This window comes from Schistocerca nitens, chromosome 9, assembly GCF_023898315.1.
Source record: "Schistocerca nitens isolate TAMUIC-IGC-003100 chromosome 9, iqSchNite1.1, whole genome shotgun sequence".
NCBI lineage: Eukaryota > Metazoa > Arthropoda > Insecta > Orthoptera > Acrididae > Schistocerca > Schistocerca nitens.
This window is the reverse complement of record NC_064622.1, coordinates 470,750,981-470,771,170: the sequence shown is the minus strand read 5'-3', so window position 1 is coordinate 470,771,170 and position 20,190 is coordinate 470,750,981. Positions and strand designations below refer to the sequence as shown.

Sequence of the window (20,190 nt, the reverse complement as noted above, 5' to 3'; positions counted from 1 at the left end):
TACATAGAAGTTGGTCTAATGCAGAAAAAGTACCTTAAAATGCATGTCAAAGAAGGGTTACAAATTATTTAAACAGGAATATCCACATATAAATATAGGTCCTACAAAGTATTCTTATTGGCAACTTCATGTACTTCCTACAACAGAGAATAATCAAGAAGTCATCATGTGCATATATCATGAGAATGTGCGGTTACTTTTGAATAAACCTTCTCACAATATACCATCATTTCCATCCAGTGCAGATGCAATGGGTTGCTGAAATGGTTTGTATTCCTTACAATATCACCTGTGCAAATTGAGAAGGGCAAAACTGGAGTGCATGCAGAGCGCAAATTTATTTCTGAAGTTGACATTACTGAAGACATTACCTTCTTCCGGTGGATCTGTAGAAAGTAAGCACAACAAAGATGACTCAATTCATGACCACTGCAAAAGCATCTGGCCGTAAAGATTTCTCTCTTCACATCTAAAACAGCATTACATGAAGAACTTTGTGTACTGAAGGCAAATTTGAAGGATCATGAAATAATGCTGCATTCTGGTTTCTCAGACTTATGTCATCAAGTTTCAAAAGGAAATAATGCAAGCCGAATGGGGTTCTGAAAGTGTCACATTGTTCACAGCTATGATATACAAGGTATGTCCACAAAGTAAGTTCCATTTGGTTACATAAAACAAATGTGTACAGATACAGAAAAATATTTATTGTACAAAAATCTACAACTGTTAAACTACTTTTCTACATAGCTTCTGAAATTTTGTGGGCCCTTGTCACAGCGTGGCACAAGTTTTTGTATGCCTTCTTCATAGAAGCTTGCCACCTGTGTATTCAACCATGTGGTAACATGTTCTTTCAGCTCATAGTCATCGTTGAAGTGTTAACCACCAAAGGCAGATTTTAGGTGTAAGAAGAGATGCAAGTCGCTAGGACTTCTTTTCATTAATCTTCTCTTCAGTTTTGTGAACCAGTTCATCATTAACCACAGAAGGGTGTCCACTTCATTCTTCATCGTGCACTTTATCACATCCTTCATTGAACAGTCTGACCATCTTCTAACCACTGAATCACTCGTAGCATTTTGTCCATAAACCTCGCAGATTTGTTGGTGAATTTCCTTTGGTTTAACTTTCTTTGCATTTAGAAAAAATGAATCACAGATCTGATTTCGCATGTGGTGGCATTTTCCATTGGGGCTGACATTATAAAGAAGCACTACAAATTGCACATTGGCAGCAGATATCTGAAAATGGCATACATGCCTTCTGCTTGAGTCAGAGTAACTGCCGCGCATGCTCAGAACTGCGATCGTAGTGCTGCCGGAGATAGAAATAGAAATGGAACTTACTTCGTGGACGACCCTTGTACTATCATAGTGTTGTTTCTGACTCTAAAAACCGAGACAAGTACACTGTTGTTGCCTTTCATAATGCTATTTTAACAGATTTTCAGCAACAGGGCCATGAAGTCACTTTCTGTCATTATTGGATGGGTGGAGCAGGATCTCAGTTCAAAAATAGATTAATTTTTGATAATATTTTGCACCATTAAGGAGACTTTGGATTTCCCACTGACTCAAGCTTCTTTGCAACATCTTACAGAAAGGGTGCTGTTGATGGAGTTGGAGGTGATGTCAAGAGGATGGTAAGGATTGTATGGCTGAGTGCATTGCACAGGAAGGAACATGTTACAAGTGCACAAACATCTGCAGTGGTTGTATGAAGGGTTGTGAGGAAACCATGCATTTCGTATGTTCCTACAGAATAAATTGCTTGCCTTACTTTTAGGTCTTGAGGAAACATGGAAAAATGTTCAGAAAGTGCAAGGAATGCTATCCTTGCAGTACATGAAGCACAGTGAATTACCATAGCACATGTGCATTAGTTCAAATTCACCAGCTACATGAGACAGCACCACATATGTATATCACTGTATGTATGGGAATATCAATTCTGAATTAAATAGAGGTCTACCTAATATATAAGTTGTTATGCCAAATGTGGATGAAATAGAGGATACTAATTTTCTATAAAAACTGGTACTTGGGTTGTAGTCAATTTCTGCACAAAAAATTGTGTAACATAATATTTGTCAGATCACCAACATCAATGATTTACACACACACACACACACACACACACACACACACACACACAAGATATTTAAAAGAAAACATAAACTTGAGGAGTCATCTTTGAATGGCCTGATGTCCCAGATGAATGTGTTCTGGCTGATGATACTGGCCTTGCAGTCGAATTTTTCTGGGTACGATATGTGTTAAGTAGTTTGTTTCATATCTAATGTCTGCTTACGAACATAACTGCACAAAATAATTGCAGACATTCTGAGACCTTTTTGTGAAGTATAGCCATTATTAAGGCATTTCATTGTTCATAGACTATAGAAGTCTTTACTCTTGTTTTATAGTGTTCTTGTGGTATATTTCAATCATTTTTTATGCTCTATGGCAATTAACTTTTTTATGAACAAAATATCACATGCCTAATGCAAACTAGTGTATATAATAATATATATCAAGTTGTAAAAATATAAAAATAAAGTTTTGTTAGCATGCAATAATAATAAAATGTTCTGGGTACCACAAAATATTATGCATTAGCTTTGTAACAGAATTTATAGCAGAATATTTTCTCAAATAACCGGAAAGACATTTTTCCCATATCTTTTCTCCCTCACATGACTAGCAGATGTAAATTAATTTGTTTTACATGGGAGGTAGTGTGGAGTTAAGCTGCCAGAGCAATAGCCAAAAGCGAACTCTGGGAGGTAATAGGGGACACGCTCCACACTGCCAGTCATTGGAGTCATCTAAGGAAGTGGTATAGGATGGGTGACCGGGCATGGCAGACAAATGGCATGTGTATCCACTGAAGAGAACATCACAGTAGTATGACAGCAGTTGTTCAGCAGCTTCTGCACAGAGACCCTCAACCACCTTAGTGTAGAAGGTGCCAGTGGCCAAACAGATTCCATGGTGGTGGATCATATTGACATGGCATAAAATGGATGGACATGCAGACACATAAACAAAACATTCATTGTGTAGTTCTGAATGGACAAGGGATGGGTTCAAATATGGGAATGGCTATCCAATTGGCTCCCCAGAAAGTAATGCTTAGGACATATAAGACACTGAGAATCCGTGTACAGCATGTGGCCAGATAAGACAGTTTTCAATCAAGCATGAGCCCCAGGAATTTCCTAGTTTCAGCAAATGGAAGAGCAACAGGCCCAAAATGTAAAGACAGTGGAAGAAAGCCATTGCACTATCAGAAATTCAAATGAGTTTGTCAGTGGGAAAGCAAAAGCCACTGTCAATGCTCCACAAGTAAAAATGATCTAGACATCACTGAAGACACTGCTGAAGGAGACAAGTCTGTGGAGTCTGCAATACATAGCAAAGTCATCGACAAAAAGGGAGCCGGAGATGCCTGGAGCGAGACAGGTCATAATGGGGTTAACGCTTATAGCAAACAGGACGACACTCAGGACAAAGCCCTGAAGCACCCCGTTTTCGTGGATAAAGGTGTCCAACAAGGCTGAACCAACACATACCCCGAAAACTGTTTTTTAAAACTTCCTGAAGGAAAAAGGGTAGGCGGCATCAGAAGCCCCCTGTGTATAGAGTATGGAGGATATCAGTCCTCCAGCAGGTGTAATAGGCTTTCTCCAAATAAGAAAATGTGGCCACAGTCTCATATTTCTGCAGAACATGGATTGACAAAGTGACAAGATGGTCAACTGCAGAATGGCACTCGAAATGCACATTCTGCAGAGGTTAGTAGATTACAAGATTCAAGCCACCATACCAACCAGCCATGAATCATATGTTCCATCACACTGCAAACACAGCTGGTGAGAGAAAGGGGGTACTAGATAGAAGTGAAGTGTTTGACTTAACAGACTTAGGTAGGGGTATGACAGTAGCTTCACGCTAGTGTCTGAGAAATGTGTCATCTGTCCAAATTTGATTGTATACATCAAGGAGAAAGTGCTTGCCTGCAATAGGAAGGTGCTGCATCATCCGGGGGGGAGGGGGTATATTATTTTTTAGACCACAAAAACAACTAGGATCATACGCACCCATGTCAGAACTGTAGAACATGAAGACAAGGAAAGGAGTTAAAAATGACTACACATTAATCCCAATTGATGGAAGAGAAGACAGCTTAAAACAGGGATGTGGAGAAAGGTCTAGAAAACATGCCATAGAGAAATGGAGGTCCTGAACCAAAAATTAAATGGTCTTCACCATACTGCTATGACAGATAAAAAGTAAAACATGGTCAACAGTCCATGTGCCTTTCATTAAAACGGATTATAACTCAGACGGCAAACACAAACGAGAACGTAAGTGGTTAAAAAAAGGGCATTCCGTCAGGAACTGGCAGACTGTCGAGGTTGAGTGCAATGAGCACAAAGTGGTGGGGGAGCACTACTTAAATGGCAATGGCTAAAAAGACAGTGCGTGATATACACCCTAGCTAAAATGATCTCATGGCGAGAGGGCCAAGAGGTGGTTTTCCAACCTGCTGGGAGAGGCTTAATAATCTGGAGCTTGTTCTCATGAAGAGAGGGCCAGTGGTGATGCAAAAGTGACACCACCTGCTGACAGATGACAACACAGAGATCATCGGAGGGAACGTAAGAGATACTGTGCTGAGGTACGAGGACTGCAGCCTTGGCAGCAGTGTCAGCAGCCTCATTCACTGTCAGACTGACATGACCAGGGACCCTCAGAAACATAACAGTGGCTCCATCAAGATTGAGCAAGTGAGCTTTCCTGGACCCACTGCACTAAGGCATGGACAGTGTACAGCACACAGAGGCTTTAAAGAGCACTGAGAGAGTCAGAGCAGATGAAGCAATTGGAAAGCCTGTGTTGCCGGATGTACTGCAAGGCCTGATACAGGGTGAAGAGCTCTGCAGACAGGTTCTGGAAAAGCCCCAAAGATGATGGTGTTCATTAATGACACCAAGCAGCAAAATGGGGTGAGGGAGTTGACCAGTAAGCTGGAGGACATCTACCCTGGTGACACCAAATGAAGGAAGGATGTAGACGTTACAAAGAAAAAAGCCGAAGCGAGGAAGGAAAATGTGGACTGCAACAGCTTGCAACTGGGTGCTTAGTGAGATGGTTTGGCTGTGGATGTCCTCCCGAATGAGAACCATGACTCCCCTGTGAGATGGAATGCCATCCACAGGGGGAAGGTCAATATAGACCGGAAGGAAATGCGAGAGGTCAAAGCAGTCGTGAGGATGCAATTTTGTTTCTTGGAGCCAGAAAACAATTTGACACTGTGATTCCACCAGTAGTTGTAATTCTTCCCTGTTGGATCTAATGCCATGAATGTTCCACCGGATGACAGTGTTGACATGGAAAGCTGACGATGAGGGAACCAATGAAGAATTGTCACCTCAGCAGCTGCTGAGTGCCAACCTTTGAAGACTCACTGCTACAGAGTGTAGAGGCTGGAGGATCCTGTTTCTTGAGATCTACAGAGGTGTCAGCATTCTCTCTGGGTCGACCTGTGGAGTCCAGGGCAAAAAAATGGTAGGCGGTATGCACCTGTGAAATGGAGGCTGGCTAGGTGACGGTATCATGCGGCAAAAACACTGAAGAGCTCTTCGAGTCAGGGAGGAGAAGACCGTTCGTTTGATTTCTTAGAATCTTTGCATTTGGCAGATGATGACTCAGATATCTGTTGGTGTGAGGGAGTGTTCTTTCTGGCCTGCCAGTTGTGAAGTAGATGATTTTCTGCTGGGGGCAAAGATTTTGTGGCTTGCTGCACAGCTGGAGGAGAAGATGAGAATGCTACTGTGACACTGGGCGATTTTACAATTGCAGTGCTGAATTTGGGATTACAAATCCATGTGCCCATGTCCTCCATGGAGTGAGGCATAGCAAGAACATTACCGTAAGTGCCAGATGGTAAAATGCAGGTCTTTCGACTAAACAACAACTTGTGAGTGACAGGGTAATGTATTTTTTCCTCCACCCAGATCCCCTGGATAGCCTGCTCATCAAGATACATAGGACATTCTAATGATGAGGCTGCATGATCACCACTGCAATTGAGACAGCAGAGAGGAGGATGTGACCAATCACCCTTGTGGGCATCTCTACCATAGGTTACACACTTGGCCATGTTTTGCAGGACATGTGAATATAATTGTAACATTGACACTGGTAGCAAAGAATCTGTTTGGAATGTATGGTCAGACTGAGATGACTTCATAGCGTGCTTTGATCTTTGGTGGAAGCACTGCTCTATCAAACTAGAGGAAGAGTGCGTGTAGGCACTGAGGTAGCATCAACCTTTTTCATTACCCAACGGACTGCAGTGACACCCTGACCAGAGATAGAAGTTTGGATTTCTCCTCCAGTCAGAGCATTGAGGAGCCCTGTGTAAATAACACCACACAACGAATTCAGCATTCGATGGCCTCGACACGAACAGCGTAACTATGGAGGAGCAAAGTTACAAGCAATTGTTCGGCCTGAAAATCAAAATTGGTCTCCAACAGTAAAGTTCCATTACATAAACAAGAGCAAAATTTCACAAGGATTGCAATTGTATCAACACCTTTGTGAATAATAAGTGGATTAACTGTAGGAAAGGACTGACCCCCTCCAGTATACGATAGCATGAGGAACTGAAGTGCAGTTGAGAGATTGTTTGAATTTTTAGCCTCATTCTGTTTATGTTTATTAGACATAGACTGAGATAGTGATTGGCTCATTGTGAGAAAATCCCCAATGTCTGCTAGAGTCTCCGATGGTGTGCTCCTTCTGACTGTGGCCCCACTCCCCCCTCCCCTACATTGAGCCAATGCAGCCTCCTTGTAAACTTTTAGCACGCATTATTTCTTTATTATGTCTGTTTTGGACTGCTAATTGGCAGCAGAAATTCACACAACATAAACACTTTAAAAAGTCATAAACCAAACTATTCTGCACAGCTAACATTTAAAGTATAAAACAAACAAACACACACACACACACACACACACACACACACAGAGAGAGAGAACACACACACACACACACACACACACACACACACACACACACACACACACAGAGAGAGAGAGAGAGAGAGAGAGAGAGAGACAAACCAACCACTCTCTGGCCGCTGAGGCCAGATGTGCACAGCAATGCACCTCTTGGGAGAAGCAATCCATGGGTGGTGAAGGGTAAGAAGAAGATTTTGATAGGGAAGTGGAGGGATAGTAGGGCATGGATGAGGGAAAGTGTAAGATTGTGGGTGTGATGGTGGAATAGATGGCTGTGTAGTCCTGGGGTGGAAACAGGGAAGGGAATACGTGGGTGAAGCACAGGGACTAATGAAGGTTGAGACCAGGGTGTTTCAGAAACTTAGGATATATTGCGCAGAGAGTTCTGCCCCCCCCCCCTCCCCCCTTCCTTCTCTGTGCAATTCAGAAAAGTTGGTATTGGTACATGGTGTTTGTATAAAGGATCCAGATGGAGCAGGTTATGAAGCAGTCATTGAAGTTTAGCACACTGTTTGAACATCATGTTCAGCAACTGAATGGACCAGTTGTGTGCCTGCCACAGTTTGTCATTGATCATTCCTGCAGACAGACAGCTTGTTGGTTGTCATGTCCATGTAGAAAGCAGCACATTGGTTGCAGCTTAATTTTTAATCACATGACTGCTTTCACAGGTGGTCTGGCCTTTCATGGGATAGATAATGCCTTTGACCAGAATGGAGTATGGGGTGGTGGTAGGATGTATTGGACAGGTCTTCCATCTAGGTCTATTAGAGTGATATGAGCCATGAGGCTAGTGGATGGGAGCAGGGTTGGAGTAGGAATGGACAATGATATTGCATAGGTCTGATGGGCCTAAGAATGCCACTGTGGGAGGGTTTGGAAGGATATTCCTCATTCAGGGCATGACAAGACAGTCAAAACTCTGGCAAAGAATGTGATTCAGATGCTATAGTCCTGGGTCGTACTGAGTCATTAGAAGAGAGAAGGCTGAAGATATCTGTTTCTATACAGTATTAGGAGGGTAATTTCAGTCTGCGGAGGCCTCAATGACACTCTTGGAATATATGGGGAAGGACTACTGATCACTACAGATGTGATGGCCACAGGCCTCTAAGCTGTATGGAAGAAACTTCTTGGGATGGAATGGTTGGCAGCTGTCAAATTGGAGGTATTGCTGATGGTTGGTAGGTTTGATACAGATGGAGGTACTTACGTAGACATCTTTGGAGTGGAGGTCACCACCGAGAAAGGTGGCTTGTTGGGTTGACAAGAACCAGGCAAAGCGAAATGGAGAGGTGGTGTTGAGGGTCTGGAGGAATGTGGATAGGATGTCCTCACCCACTGTCCTGTCCAGATCACAAAGACGTCATCCATGAATCTAAAATGGGAGAGACGGGTAGAAATGTATGAAGAGAGGAGTAGCTGATGTGAGGTTAGCATGTGTGTGCTGCAACAAGGGAAGAAAAAGGGGACAGGGTTGGTAGGTCAAGGTCAGCAGATTCGTGTGGCACAGGAAGGTACAGAAAGTAACATATGAAAATAATATGGGAGAGTGAGGCAAGAATAGTGATCACTTTGAAGGTCTAGGATTAATTATATTGACAGTAATCATGTGGAACACACAATGCTGGACCAGTAATCAGAGCAGTCACATAACTGTGTTTTGTACAGACAAGAAGGTTGATACACATTGTGGCTTGTAAGTCAGAGCATGTGTGGTTTGGAAGGTAACAAATAAGACACAGGAAAGAAGAGAAAGAAAATCACAGACACTGAGTAAAGTAATGCATTAGAGAGTGTAACAAAGGAAAACAGCACTGAGTTGTGGGATGGAAGAAAAGCACTAGGCAAAATCAAACAATGACAAATTCAGGCTGGAGTAACAACAATATTATGAGAGGGATAGAATGCTACTTACCATACAGAGGAGATGTTGGGAACTCTTCCAGCAATGTATCCTACACTCCCACAGCCCCCTGGCCTCAACCGTTAGTCCCTGCATTTCATCCACCAGTGACCTTTCCTGCCCCCACTCTATTTCATCACCACACTCTTTAGTATTTTTCCTCTCCTCTACTTCTATCCTTCCTCCCCCCACCCCAAATCAAACTCCACAACTGCACCTAGCTGCCTTACCCTGTCTCCACTGCATCCCTACATGCTTGCACAAGCAGCACTACTCTTCCCCCACCCCTACCCTGCTCCCTGCTATCCCTCTCTCTTCCCCTCCTCACCCCAGCCTCCTCCATACCCCCACCATTCATAGACTGCTTCTCCCATGAGGTGCAGTTGCTGTGCACGGCCTGGCTATAGCAGCCAGAGACAGAGTGGGATTGTTTTCTACTTTAGAAAAAGGCCTTATGGCCAAAAGCTTAAATGTCTAGTAGTGTTTTTGTTGTGCCTATCTGCTACTCAAAATGTCCTCTGTATGGTCAGTAGTTTTGTTATCACTCCATCTAGGATTTTTCATTATTTGATGATGCATTTGCATGATTGAAAAACACATACCTATGTAAAACAATTCCTTTGACTTCATTTTCACCTCCCTCTTTAATATGAAGAGGAATTTTCACACACACCTCTTAATTATATCACAAATTGCATTCTTCAATGAATAGCTCCTTGAAATGATGTCATACTGCCTCCAGTCCTATCATCTTTAAAATCTCATTAGCAGCACATACTATTATGGTAACTTTTTCTTAAGAATGTCATTGTCCGTTATTTTCTGACATGCTAAACTCATTACAGCAATCTGTATATTGGGACACTTCGAGCAACCGTTAGGACGAAGGAGTAACCAAGGACCTTGAGGCAACCGTACACCTTTTTGGCAACATAAGTGAGTTAGGCTGGTCTGTGGTTTCTATACAGTGTACCACAACGATCCTCAGACTTCCACCTCATCCAGTGAAGTACAATCTTTGCAAATAATGAATGGATGACACAGATGTAGTGATTGGATATGCAGATGAGAATATATGAGTGCATGCTGGTCTTCATCTGAGGATATGAGAGTTGTGTTCAATGAGGGCACAAATACATTCTTTCCATGGAGTATGTATTGAGAGGAAGAATCACTCCAACTTCACGTGAAATATGAATAATCAGTATGATCAAAAGACAAGATAATGACTATATTTACATTACACTTTGAACAAATAACCATCAAACAAGAAAAAAGGATACTTGTTTGGGATGAAATTATGTCCACCATAGTCATATTTTTTAGTTATAAAAATGTTAGGTATGTGACCAAGTTATTAAAAATGAAACACAGTTAACTAACATCTCAAAGCATCATTTTTTAAGAACTAATGTATCATATCAGATTGTGTGCCATTATCAATTTGTTTGGATTATTTCACTAAAATGATTTAGACAGATAAATGGTTAATTTTAGCATAGCATGCTTATGAAAAGTTATAAGAAAACAGCCAGTTTTTAAATATGCACAAGGCATTAAGAGAATGTACAGACTGCAATCTACATGCACAAATATTTTTATCTAGTGTTATGGATCTGAAGCAAAGCTACTTGAACAGGAACTATGCAGGATTCAAGAAATTATGAATACGGGATATCAGCCTTCATCTCCAAAATGTCATTTCTCACTACATCAAACCACTGAAATGTGTAGGAAAATACACACAATGAATAAAGAAGGAAATATTCTGGAAAATATATACAATGAATAAATAAGGAAAATGTAACAACAACAACAACAACAACAACAACAACACACACACACACACACACACACACACACACGTAAGAGAATGAAGAAGTTCAACTCACCCATAAAAGTGTCCTCTTACGAACTCATGTATTTTCTCTTTTGACAGAGCATGCAAGTTCTGGAATTCATGGAGAGCGAGGAACTTTTTGACATTAAGACCATTTGGAGTAATTACATCAGGCTTTCGCTTTAAGAGGTGCTCAGCTTCAAGTCCCGTGATTTCGGACACAGTAGTAAAGACATGCGCAAGGTGAGTAGCTGCTCGTTCCAGACAGTATCGGTGATAAATATTTCGCTTCCCAGCTTCTTCATCAATGTTGAACTATTCAAAGCAAACAACCTATTATTGTCCGCTATAAGAAACAACAGATACAGTATCTAAGTTCTCTGTCTCAGAGTCTAAATCTTTGAATATTAAGCTTCTAAATGGTTTTTCTGTAAAAATTGTTAAGCAAAGATGTGTAAGATAGCATTAAAATTGTGTACAGAGCTTAAATAAAATTCAAAATAAACAATTTGTTGTGTACTTAATGTCAGAAAGAAAAAATACTAAAAATTAAAACAAAACATGGAAGAAACACTGATACTTTCAAAGTGATAAATTCCTGTCAAAACTTTGCAGTGAATTTTGCAGCATCATGGTGGCTATATTGTGTGACAACCCTCCATTCCCCATCCATAAAGGTTTTGTTTTGTAAGTTTAGGAATTAGTTATGAAGATGTGGTTGTCTAAAGAGGACATTTGTATATGTCGACATCATAAATGTAAGTGTGCTTTGTCTGTGCATGTTGTTATAACTCTACCACACACTCCTGCAGCTACAAGGATGTTATGTGCTATGACAGCCCTCCACACCCCTCCCATCCACAGGGGTGGTTTGGAACTGGAGGGATTGGGTTCTAAGATATGGGTGTCAAAAGAGGGCATTACACCAATGGACTTCTTATGGGAAGACAGTGAAGTAGCTCGGAATCGGGTGCTGAAGGAGCCAAGACTGACTAAAATGTTCCTTCCAAGATGTTGGAGGATGTTTTAGAATGTTCCAAAGTGTTATAGAATCTTCCAGAATATTCTAGACTGTTCTAGATCTCCAATGTAATCCCGAATTAATGGGAAGTGCATTGCTTGTACATTCTGGACACTTTTGGCAAATACTTCCAGTTATTTCAAAATCAACACCAGCAGATGAAATCATTGCATGTTTGAAGCCATTTCTTTGGTTTTGGGTGAGGAAAGTACAATTACGAATAAATACGAAAGCTTAACTTTCCAACAATGAAGCAGCAAACCATTCTGTCGTAGTGAAAGCACTCACTAATTGTGTAACTGGTCAAAATGAATTTCGAAATGACTTATGTAACAACCAAAATGAATTAATAAAGTTTTCTCAAACATTGCCCAAAATTACTTAAGTTAGTTATTTGAAAGAGCCATTTTTGCAGTAAGAAACACAGTAGCTGACAATATTAATTTAAAAATTCAAAACAAGAAATGGTGATGAACAGTTATCAAACAATAAAACTGAAGCAGAGGTTGAAAATATTGCTTCAGTTGTAAATTACTCTTTTTTTCACATTACCGGTTTTGGACTGTTGTAGGCCCATCCTCAGGTGTCGTACTGGAAATAGAAAAGATGGGAGATAATTTTCACACACCACAACACACATAAAAAACAAATCACAAATTTGCCTCCTTGTTCGCATCCACTACTCCCTGTTCTGCGCTCATAAGGCAGCACACCGCGCCTGGTACACACGGCACTCAGGGACCACAGCACAATGTAAGTGTCGTGATACTTGTATACATTCCTTACCCAGGCAGTCATCCGTAGTACCGTCTGGTGCCACTTTTGCATTGACATAGGTTTTATAGCACCTAGCCCGACCGGCAGTTTCAAAATGTTTTTTAAAAGTTTTTAAAACATTTTAGAAAACATTTGTTTTTCGTGTGTGTTGCGACCTGTGGAAATTATCTCCTGTCTTTTGCTATTTCCTGTATGACATCTGAGGATGGGCTTAAAACAGTCCGAAACCGGTCGTGTGAAAATAAAGCAATTTACAACTGAAGCGGTATTTTCAACCTCTGCTATAATGCTCAGTTGCAGATGTTCTGCCAACAGGATTGTTTGTAATAAAACTGAAGCAAAAACATTAGGAAAATATAAAGTGAAAAAAGCATTTATTCCAAGGATTCCGTTCATATCCACCCAACTGCAATTTAAATCCAAATGACAGCAAATTGTAGTAAGATTAGCACTTTGCACCACCATAAAATTAATGAGGTTGCAGTTATAGCGCAGCAACATGGCACGACCGGAGCAGCACTGGTGGAACAAACCAGTGCTCCCCAGTGTGTGTGATTACAGTGCTGTTGCAAGCGGAGTAGTGCCGAGTGAATGAAACATGTCCGTTTCACAGTGTGGTTACCAGAGCATTCGAGTGACTCCAGCTTCATTTGAGCAATTCTGGCAGCTGTTGCTGCAGGAAGCGGAGTCACTGCTGTTGCCAGTGCTTCTGTTTCAATTGTTGTAATGTTCAGAAAATGGCATGAGTGGAAACCTTGATTGCAACTGTTTTACTTTGTGTTTGTTTAAATATTCTTTCCCTAGATCTAAAACCCATTGAATGCAAGACAAAACACCGTAACAATGGATACATCTCACCGCCAATGAATAAAAAGTCAACACAGCTGATGTGTTTGTCAGTGGAGAGTCTGGCAGTACATTAAGCTCCCCTTCTAGCGTCAATTGAAATACACTAGAAGAATGAAATCTACCATGCTTCGATTTCCTCCCCGAATCCCCCCAACATCAATTATAATGAACTTCCATGAGCATCTGCTGCTGCTTGTAGTATGATTGGTTGAAAATGTTTATAACTAGAAAATACTGTACCAGATTTTCTGGGCATTTTAGATGAATCTCTTTTTTCCTCATCACTGACTGCATTTGGAATGTTCTGTATGTTATATAAGTGATTTACATCATTTGCAAAATCATATTCCAAAGGCACACTGAAGCAGATTGGCTGGAGGCAATCCCACAACACACATTGGTAGTTGACTCCAGAACTCAAAGTGGCTGTGAATCCCTTTGTTAACGTCAAAAGTCAAATCTTGAAAACTACATCTGGTTTCTAGGATGCTTTAACAATTCTCGTCTCACCAGCTGTTGAATAACCAATAAAAAGTTACATTATTCCATTGAAAAAAAACTGTATTTACTAGTATATCATGCTAGATAAGGAAGCTATGCACAGTAACCATGTGACAGCATACTCCTCCTTTGTCTGCTATCAGTTCCCAAAATCTCATTTCAACAACTCAAACCGTTTACAAGATACAAGAATGTTATGAATATTTCATTCTCAATTTATCGTCTGGGTGGATGAGTGAAACAGAGTGCACTATACACAATCCATTACATCAAGAATGGAGTCCGTTATACAGCTCATCCCAAGTTTACAGAGTAGTTCAATATGTTAGCCAAATTTGGTATGCAGCATGCAAATCATTCAACTTCCTTGCAGTACCTTATTTAATTTTGATATACAACAATAACTATAACAATTATTGAAATAATAACCAGTTTATCATGAAGCTGATGAATAACACTATAAGGTATTTCTTAGTTACATAAACAATTTAGGAGACACTGAGCAGTTGTCTCAGGTTGTTTGCAGATGATGCTATCATTTATTGTCTAGTAAAGTCACAAAAGATAAAAATAAATTGCAAAATGATTTAAGAAAGATATATGAATGGTGACATTGTAATACTGTCAGAGACAGCAAAGGACTTGGAAGAGTAGTTGAACGGAATGGACAGTGTCTTGAAAGGAGGGTATAAGATGAACATCAACAAAAGCAAAACGAGGATAATGGAATGTAGTTGAATTAAGTCGGGTGATGCTGAGGGAATTAGATTAGGAAATGAGACACTTAAAGTAGTAAAGGAGTTTTGCTATTTGGGGAGCAAAATAACTGATGATGGTCGAAGTAGAGAGGATATAAAATGTAGACTGGCAATGGCAAGGAAAGCGTTTCTGAAGAAGAGAAATTTGTTAACATAAAGTATTGATTTAAGTGTCAGGAAGTCGTTTCTGAAAATATTTGTATGGAGTGTAGCCATGTATGGAAGTGAAACATGGACGATAAATAGTTTGGACAAGAAGAGAATAGAAGCTTTCGAAATGTGGTGCTACAGAAGAATGCTGAAGATTAGATGGGTAGATCACATAACTAATGAGGGGGTATTGAATAGAATTGGGGAGAAGAGGAGTTTGTGGCACAACTTGACAAGAAGAAGGGATCGGTTGGTAGGACATGTTCTGAGGCATCAAGGGATCACCAATTTGGTACTGGAGGGCAGCATGGAGGGTAAAAATCATAGAGGGAGACCAAGAGATGAATACACTAAGCAGATTCAGAAGGATGTAGGCTGCAGTAGGTACTGGGAGATGAAGAAACTTGCACAGGATAGAGTAGCATGGAGAGCTGCATCAAACCAGTCTCAGGACTGAAGGCCACAACAACAACAACAACAACAACAACAACAACAACATATGAATGGTGCGAAATTTGGCAATTGACCCTAAACAACAGAAAGTGTGAGGTCATCCACATGAGTACTAAAAGGAATCAAACTTCAGTTACACAATATATAAGTCAAATGTAAAGCCAATAAATTCAGCTATTCACCTACAAATTACAATTACAAACAACTTAAGTTGGATCTAATACATAGAAAATATTGTGAGGCAGGCAAATCAAAGACTGCATTTTATTAGCAGAACACTTAGAAAATTTAACAGGTCTAGTAAAGAGACTACTTACATTATACTTGTGCATCCTCTTTTGGAGTACTGCTGTGCAATCTGGGATCCTTATCAGGTAGGATTAATGGAGTACATTGAGAAAATTCAAACAGAAGCAGCACGTTTTGTATTATCAAGAAACAGGGTAGAGAATCACAGATATTTATGTAAGTGTTCCAAGTCGAATCGACTTTTCAAAAATCAGTTTTGAAAAAGGCTATTCCACCTACTTTTGGAGGTCTGTAGAGGACACACATTAGGCAAGTTTTCTTTGATATTTATGAACATATATTTGACTTGACTTGTTTGTTTTAATTACTAATGGATGTGAGTAACACAGTCAGTAATAAGTCAAAGTGTTTGTATGTCACTACTATACGTGTTCATCCGTTGCTTCTGTGGTGTCTTAGGACAGTGGAATCTATATTTAGGGAACTGGAGAGCATGCTTGGCTTGCGCCAGAAGACCTGTATGTCGATATTCTGAAATATATTGCAGAGTTCATGGAAATGAGTTGAAAGTGATGGCTAACTATGTTCTATAGTAACAATACAGAAACATTGGAACTATTCACTGCAAGAGTTGACAAGTTCATACCTCCTAAAGCACTGTCTTTAGAGTTCATTTTTTCCAGCCTTTATCTGCACCATTATTTCTTGTTCAATGCTATGTAGCCCAAATTCAGTTGTCACATTATTCAAAATTTTTATCTTTCAGCAGTGTAATCCTCACATATTATCTGGCTTGTCTTTGTGAGTTTCTCAATCACTATGATTGTTTCAGACCTTTCCATATATGATACAAATTTCACGACTGTGGGTTTCAGGTAACTTCTGATTACAGAAAGTGTTGCATATATATTTTTTCTCGCTTTAAGCTTTTACAATTTGAAATGACTATGTTTAGTTGTATATATTTGAATTTTAGCAGTGTACTTTCCAGTGCTGCACAAAAATATATACTACACATTGCCTTCACTTAGAAGAATACAAGCTGATTCATCAGACAACGTTACTGGACCCCCAACTCAAAGGCAAGGATTTTCAGATAAACCATTTCAGAACAGCTACATGAAGGCTACTGCAAAAATGAAAGTGTTGATCGTCCATCAAGAAAAAACAGAGCTCATTTCTCACAACCAGTTACTGCTGTGACAAGAGATTTCTTCAGTCTGGGAGGAGTTCAACGAAACTATTAGTCAGCTTCAAGCAAGTCACAACCCGTATAGTGTGGTGGTTGTTGAAGTGGGCAAATATTTAGTGGAGGGATGTTTGCCCAGAGACAGCAATCTCTTAAACTGGTGGAAAACAAGAAAATTGTTATGACCAGTGCTGTATCAGTTGGTTCTAAAAGTATTGTGTATCACAGCAAAATCAGTGGCGTGTGAACGAATATTTTCAAAAGCAGGACAAATGGACACTAAGAAACTAAAGAGATGCGCATCGACTAAATTGTGTCAAGTTTTATTTATAAATGACAACTTGATTTATTTTTCCTTTTTGGGAACATGTATGGTAACACCAACTGCAAATACACTTCAATTACAGTGGTTGTAATTTTTATATGGTTTTTCCAATGAAAGTATCAAGATATAAAAGAATCTAGTCTTCATTCTTAAATTTTTTTTACTTGATAAAAATATTTAGGACTTTCTTATAATATTTATCGTTTTTACAGCAGACTAAATTTAAAGCTTTTGTATCTGAAAATTACTAGGGACATAACACACAATTATTTCTCCTTCCTTCAAAATAGGACCAAATCAGATAAAAATACAGGTTTAGTAATCTGAATTAAAAAGGCAATGTACCTTTTTTTTACTTATTTTTGTGAGTGAATGGTGAGTGCTCAGTCACAAAAAAGAGCTAGTTCATTCCAGTGAATGATCACTCCTTATCTAATCGATCAAAAGAACAGTTTTGCCCATCTCTAGTAAGTATATAGTAACTACTGTGAACAGTATGCACTGTTTTGCGCACATCGCAACTGTTAAATCAAATTACAGATATATTAATGCATATTCTTATTGGGGATTGTGGTATTTTGAAATGTTCCAAGTCACAATAAAATGGGGAACAATAAATTCAGAACCAGATTACAAATGGCTAAGAAATGTTATGACATCAGGATACATCATTCGTCAATCAAATGAAGTACAATTTACTCGTGCCACCACTTGCGGACACGCTAATTGAGAGGGTTCTACAAATATCATGTGTTACTGCTATATCCACAAACAGGAGGATATGATCAAGAGGATTGGTATGAGGCACCAGCTAAGTGTAGAGTTTGCAAATGTTAAAAAGGCTCAGCACTCATGAACTATTACTGGAAAACATTTGGTAAAAAGTTATCATTTTTTCTAAGCTTTATTAATCTAATTGTCACCATCTTCCTAGTAACCAAAGTCCCCATCAAACTGACTGTTTCTGTTTCTAACACCATTACCTTTTAACACCACCGTTATGATTGCAGATTAGTACAGTATGGTCCAGTCACATTAATGTGACCAACACTTATGTTCAACATCAACACTAGGAGTATAGGATATACATCAAGTGTGTATGATGAACACAGGAAACAGTACAGCGGTTGTCATAATGGCAAAATGGTGCAATTTATCTGCTGCCAAAAGGCCTTGATCAGTGGTTTTTGGGCCACAGGCAGAATCATATCCAAAACTGCTAAGTGTGTAAACTGTTCGTGTGCCACCACAATTAAAGCATACAGTGCGTGGCAAAAATGGTGCTATCCAAAATCGGCCATAGATGGCAGGACTGTACAACAGCTGGGAAGATGTGTACAATGAGACATGCAACTGTTGAGTAACTAACCACCCAGTTGAAGCACGGGGCTACCAACAGTTCAGCGAATATTGCTACATACGGGTCTCCGCAGCAGGCACCTGGTTCGTGCACCCGTGCCGACTGTCATTCACTGGAGATTAACGCTGGAATTTGCATGCCAATACCACAACCAAATATCTATAGGGACAACAGGTGGCCTTTTCAGATTATTCATGTTTTATACTGCATCTGCACGAAATGGCTCGAAGCAAACAGTTTGCAACAATCATCGGAAAGGTCCATTCCAGAGTAGGGAGTGTTATGGGGGAAATGTTTTTTCATGGCATTCCCTGGGTGATCGTGTCATTCTGGAAGGCACAATGGATCAACACAAGTATGCATCTACATCTAGGGACCATGTCCACCCTGATATGTAGTTTGTTTCTCTTGAGACAATGGCACCTATCAGCAACATAAGGAAAGTGTGACAGCTCACAGTACACGTGCATAGTTCAAAGAGCAAAGGCATGAATTTACCGCACTCCCCTGAGCAATAAACTCCTCTGATCTAAACCCAATTGAAAATCTATGGGACCACCTCAATCTGACTGTTCGTGCCATGGAACCTCAACCGAGAAAGCTAGTGCAGCTGGTCATGGCACTTGAGTCGGTACAGCTCCACATCCCTGTCTGTACCTTCCAAAATCTCACTGACACCCTTCCTGCACTGCAAAATGATGTTATTCAGGCTTTTGACAGGTTGTCACATTAATGTGACTGGACAGTGTATTATTTGTCATACCAAAGCCATCACCCTTTACTGTTTATTCACCTTATTGCTTATGAATGAATATTTATGTTGTTTTGCGAGTTATTTTCTGAATTAATGCCTTGTTTTTGGACCAAATTTCATGTGGATTATTGTCATATATTGGGAAAATACACATGATGTGCACAGTCCATCATTAAACAAGCAAGCAGCAGCCGATCACAAACAGCCAGTGTGATCCCAATAGTGAAGTACTTTAATCCTGAGAAATGGTAAATATTTTTGGTCTAAAGTACCACCAAAATGAGACACACGTGGGGTATCAGGGGAGACACATTAGGATTCCTCCACTTTTATTACATGGGCGAAGTCATTTCTAGTTAGGTTAACATTTGAGAGGGAGTCCTTTTTTTGTCATATACTCCATATCATGTCTAACCTTGTGTATTGTAAGGTATGTCAAAGTGCCCACAAATTGTCATACATTATGAATAATGAGCACCGTCCATTAACCTATCGAAATATCATGAACTGAATTGTGCTTTTCAGTTTTTTGTTACTAGTGATGTTTTTTTTATTTGCCATTCAGTCTGCTTGATCCTATTCAAGTAGCAGTCTTTAGTAACAGATGTGCTTGCAGATTACTCACTTGAAGTAACTGCATTGGCATCTATATCACATTCATTTGTTTCAAACTAGTAATCTCCATCTCCTGAACTTTGCTATTACAAAGACCATCACCAGTTCACTGAGATCCTGTGAGGAGCGTGAAATTTATGAAAGGATGTGAAAATTACACTGGACTTCCTTCGCATACAATAAGCACTTACAAAAACATGTACCTGATCAGGAAAGTGGTAGTGACATTTACAAAAGTCCTTCAATACTTAGACAAATAGTTGCATAACAAAACTGGTTTTAAAACAATATAATTTTTTTCTTATAATCCACATCAAATTCTATGCACTTATCCCCACAAGTATTCTTACTCCTCAGAAAAGTGTATTTTACTATACCATGAAGAGTTAATATCATGCCTGCTT

General features: G+C 39.8%; 1 protein-coding gene across 1 annotated transcript in view; it reads right to left on the bottom strand.

Moving 5' to 3' along the window:
* LOC126202974 (glycogen [starch] synthase) overlaps positions 1 to 20,190 on the bottom strand; it is a 143,080-nt gene that overhangs the window by 58,908 nt on the left and 63,982 nt on the right. Inside the window, exon 6 of the mRNA XM_049937115.1 lies at positions 10,838 to 11,100. Within this exon, the coding sequence (XP_049793072.1) occupies positions 10,838 to 11,100 (263 nt within the window). The remainder of the gene's footprint in view (positions 1 to 10,837; positions 11,101 to 20,190) is intronic.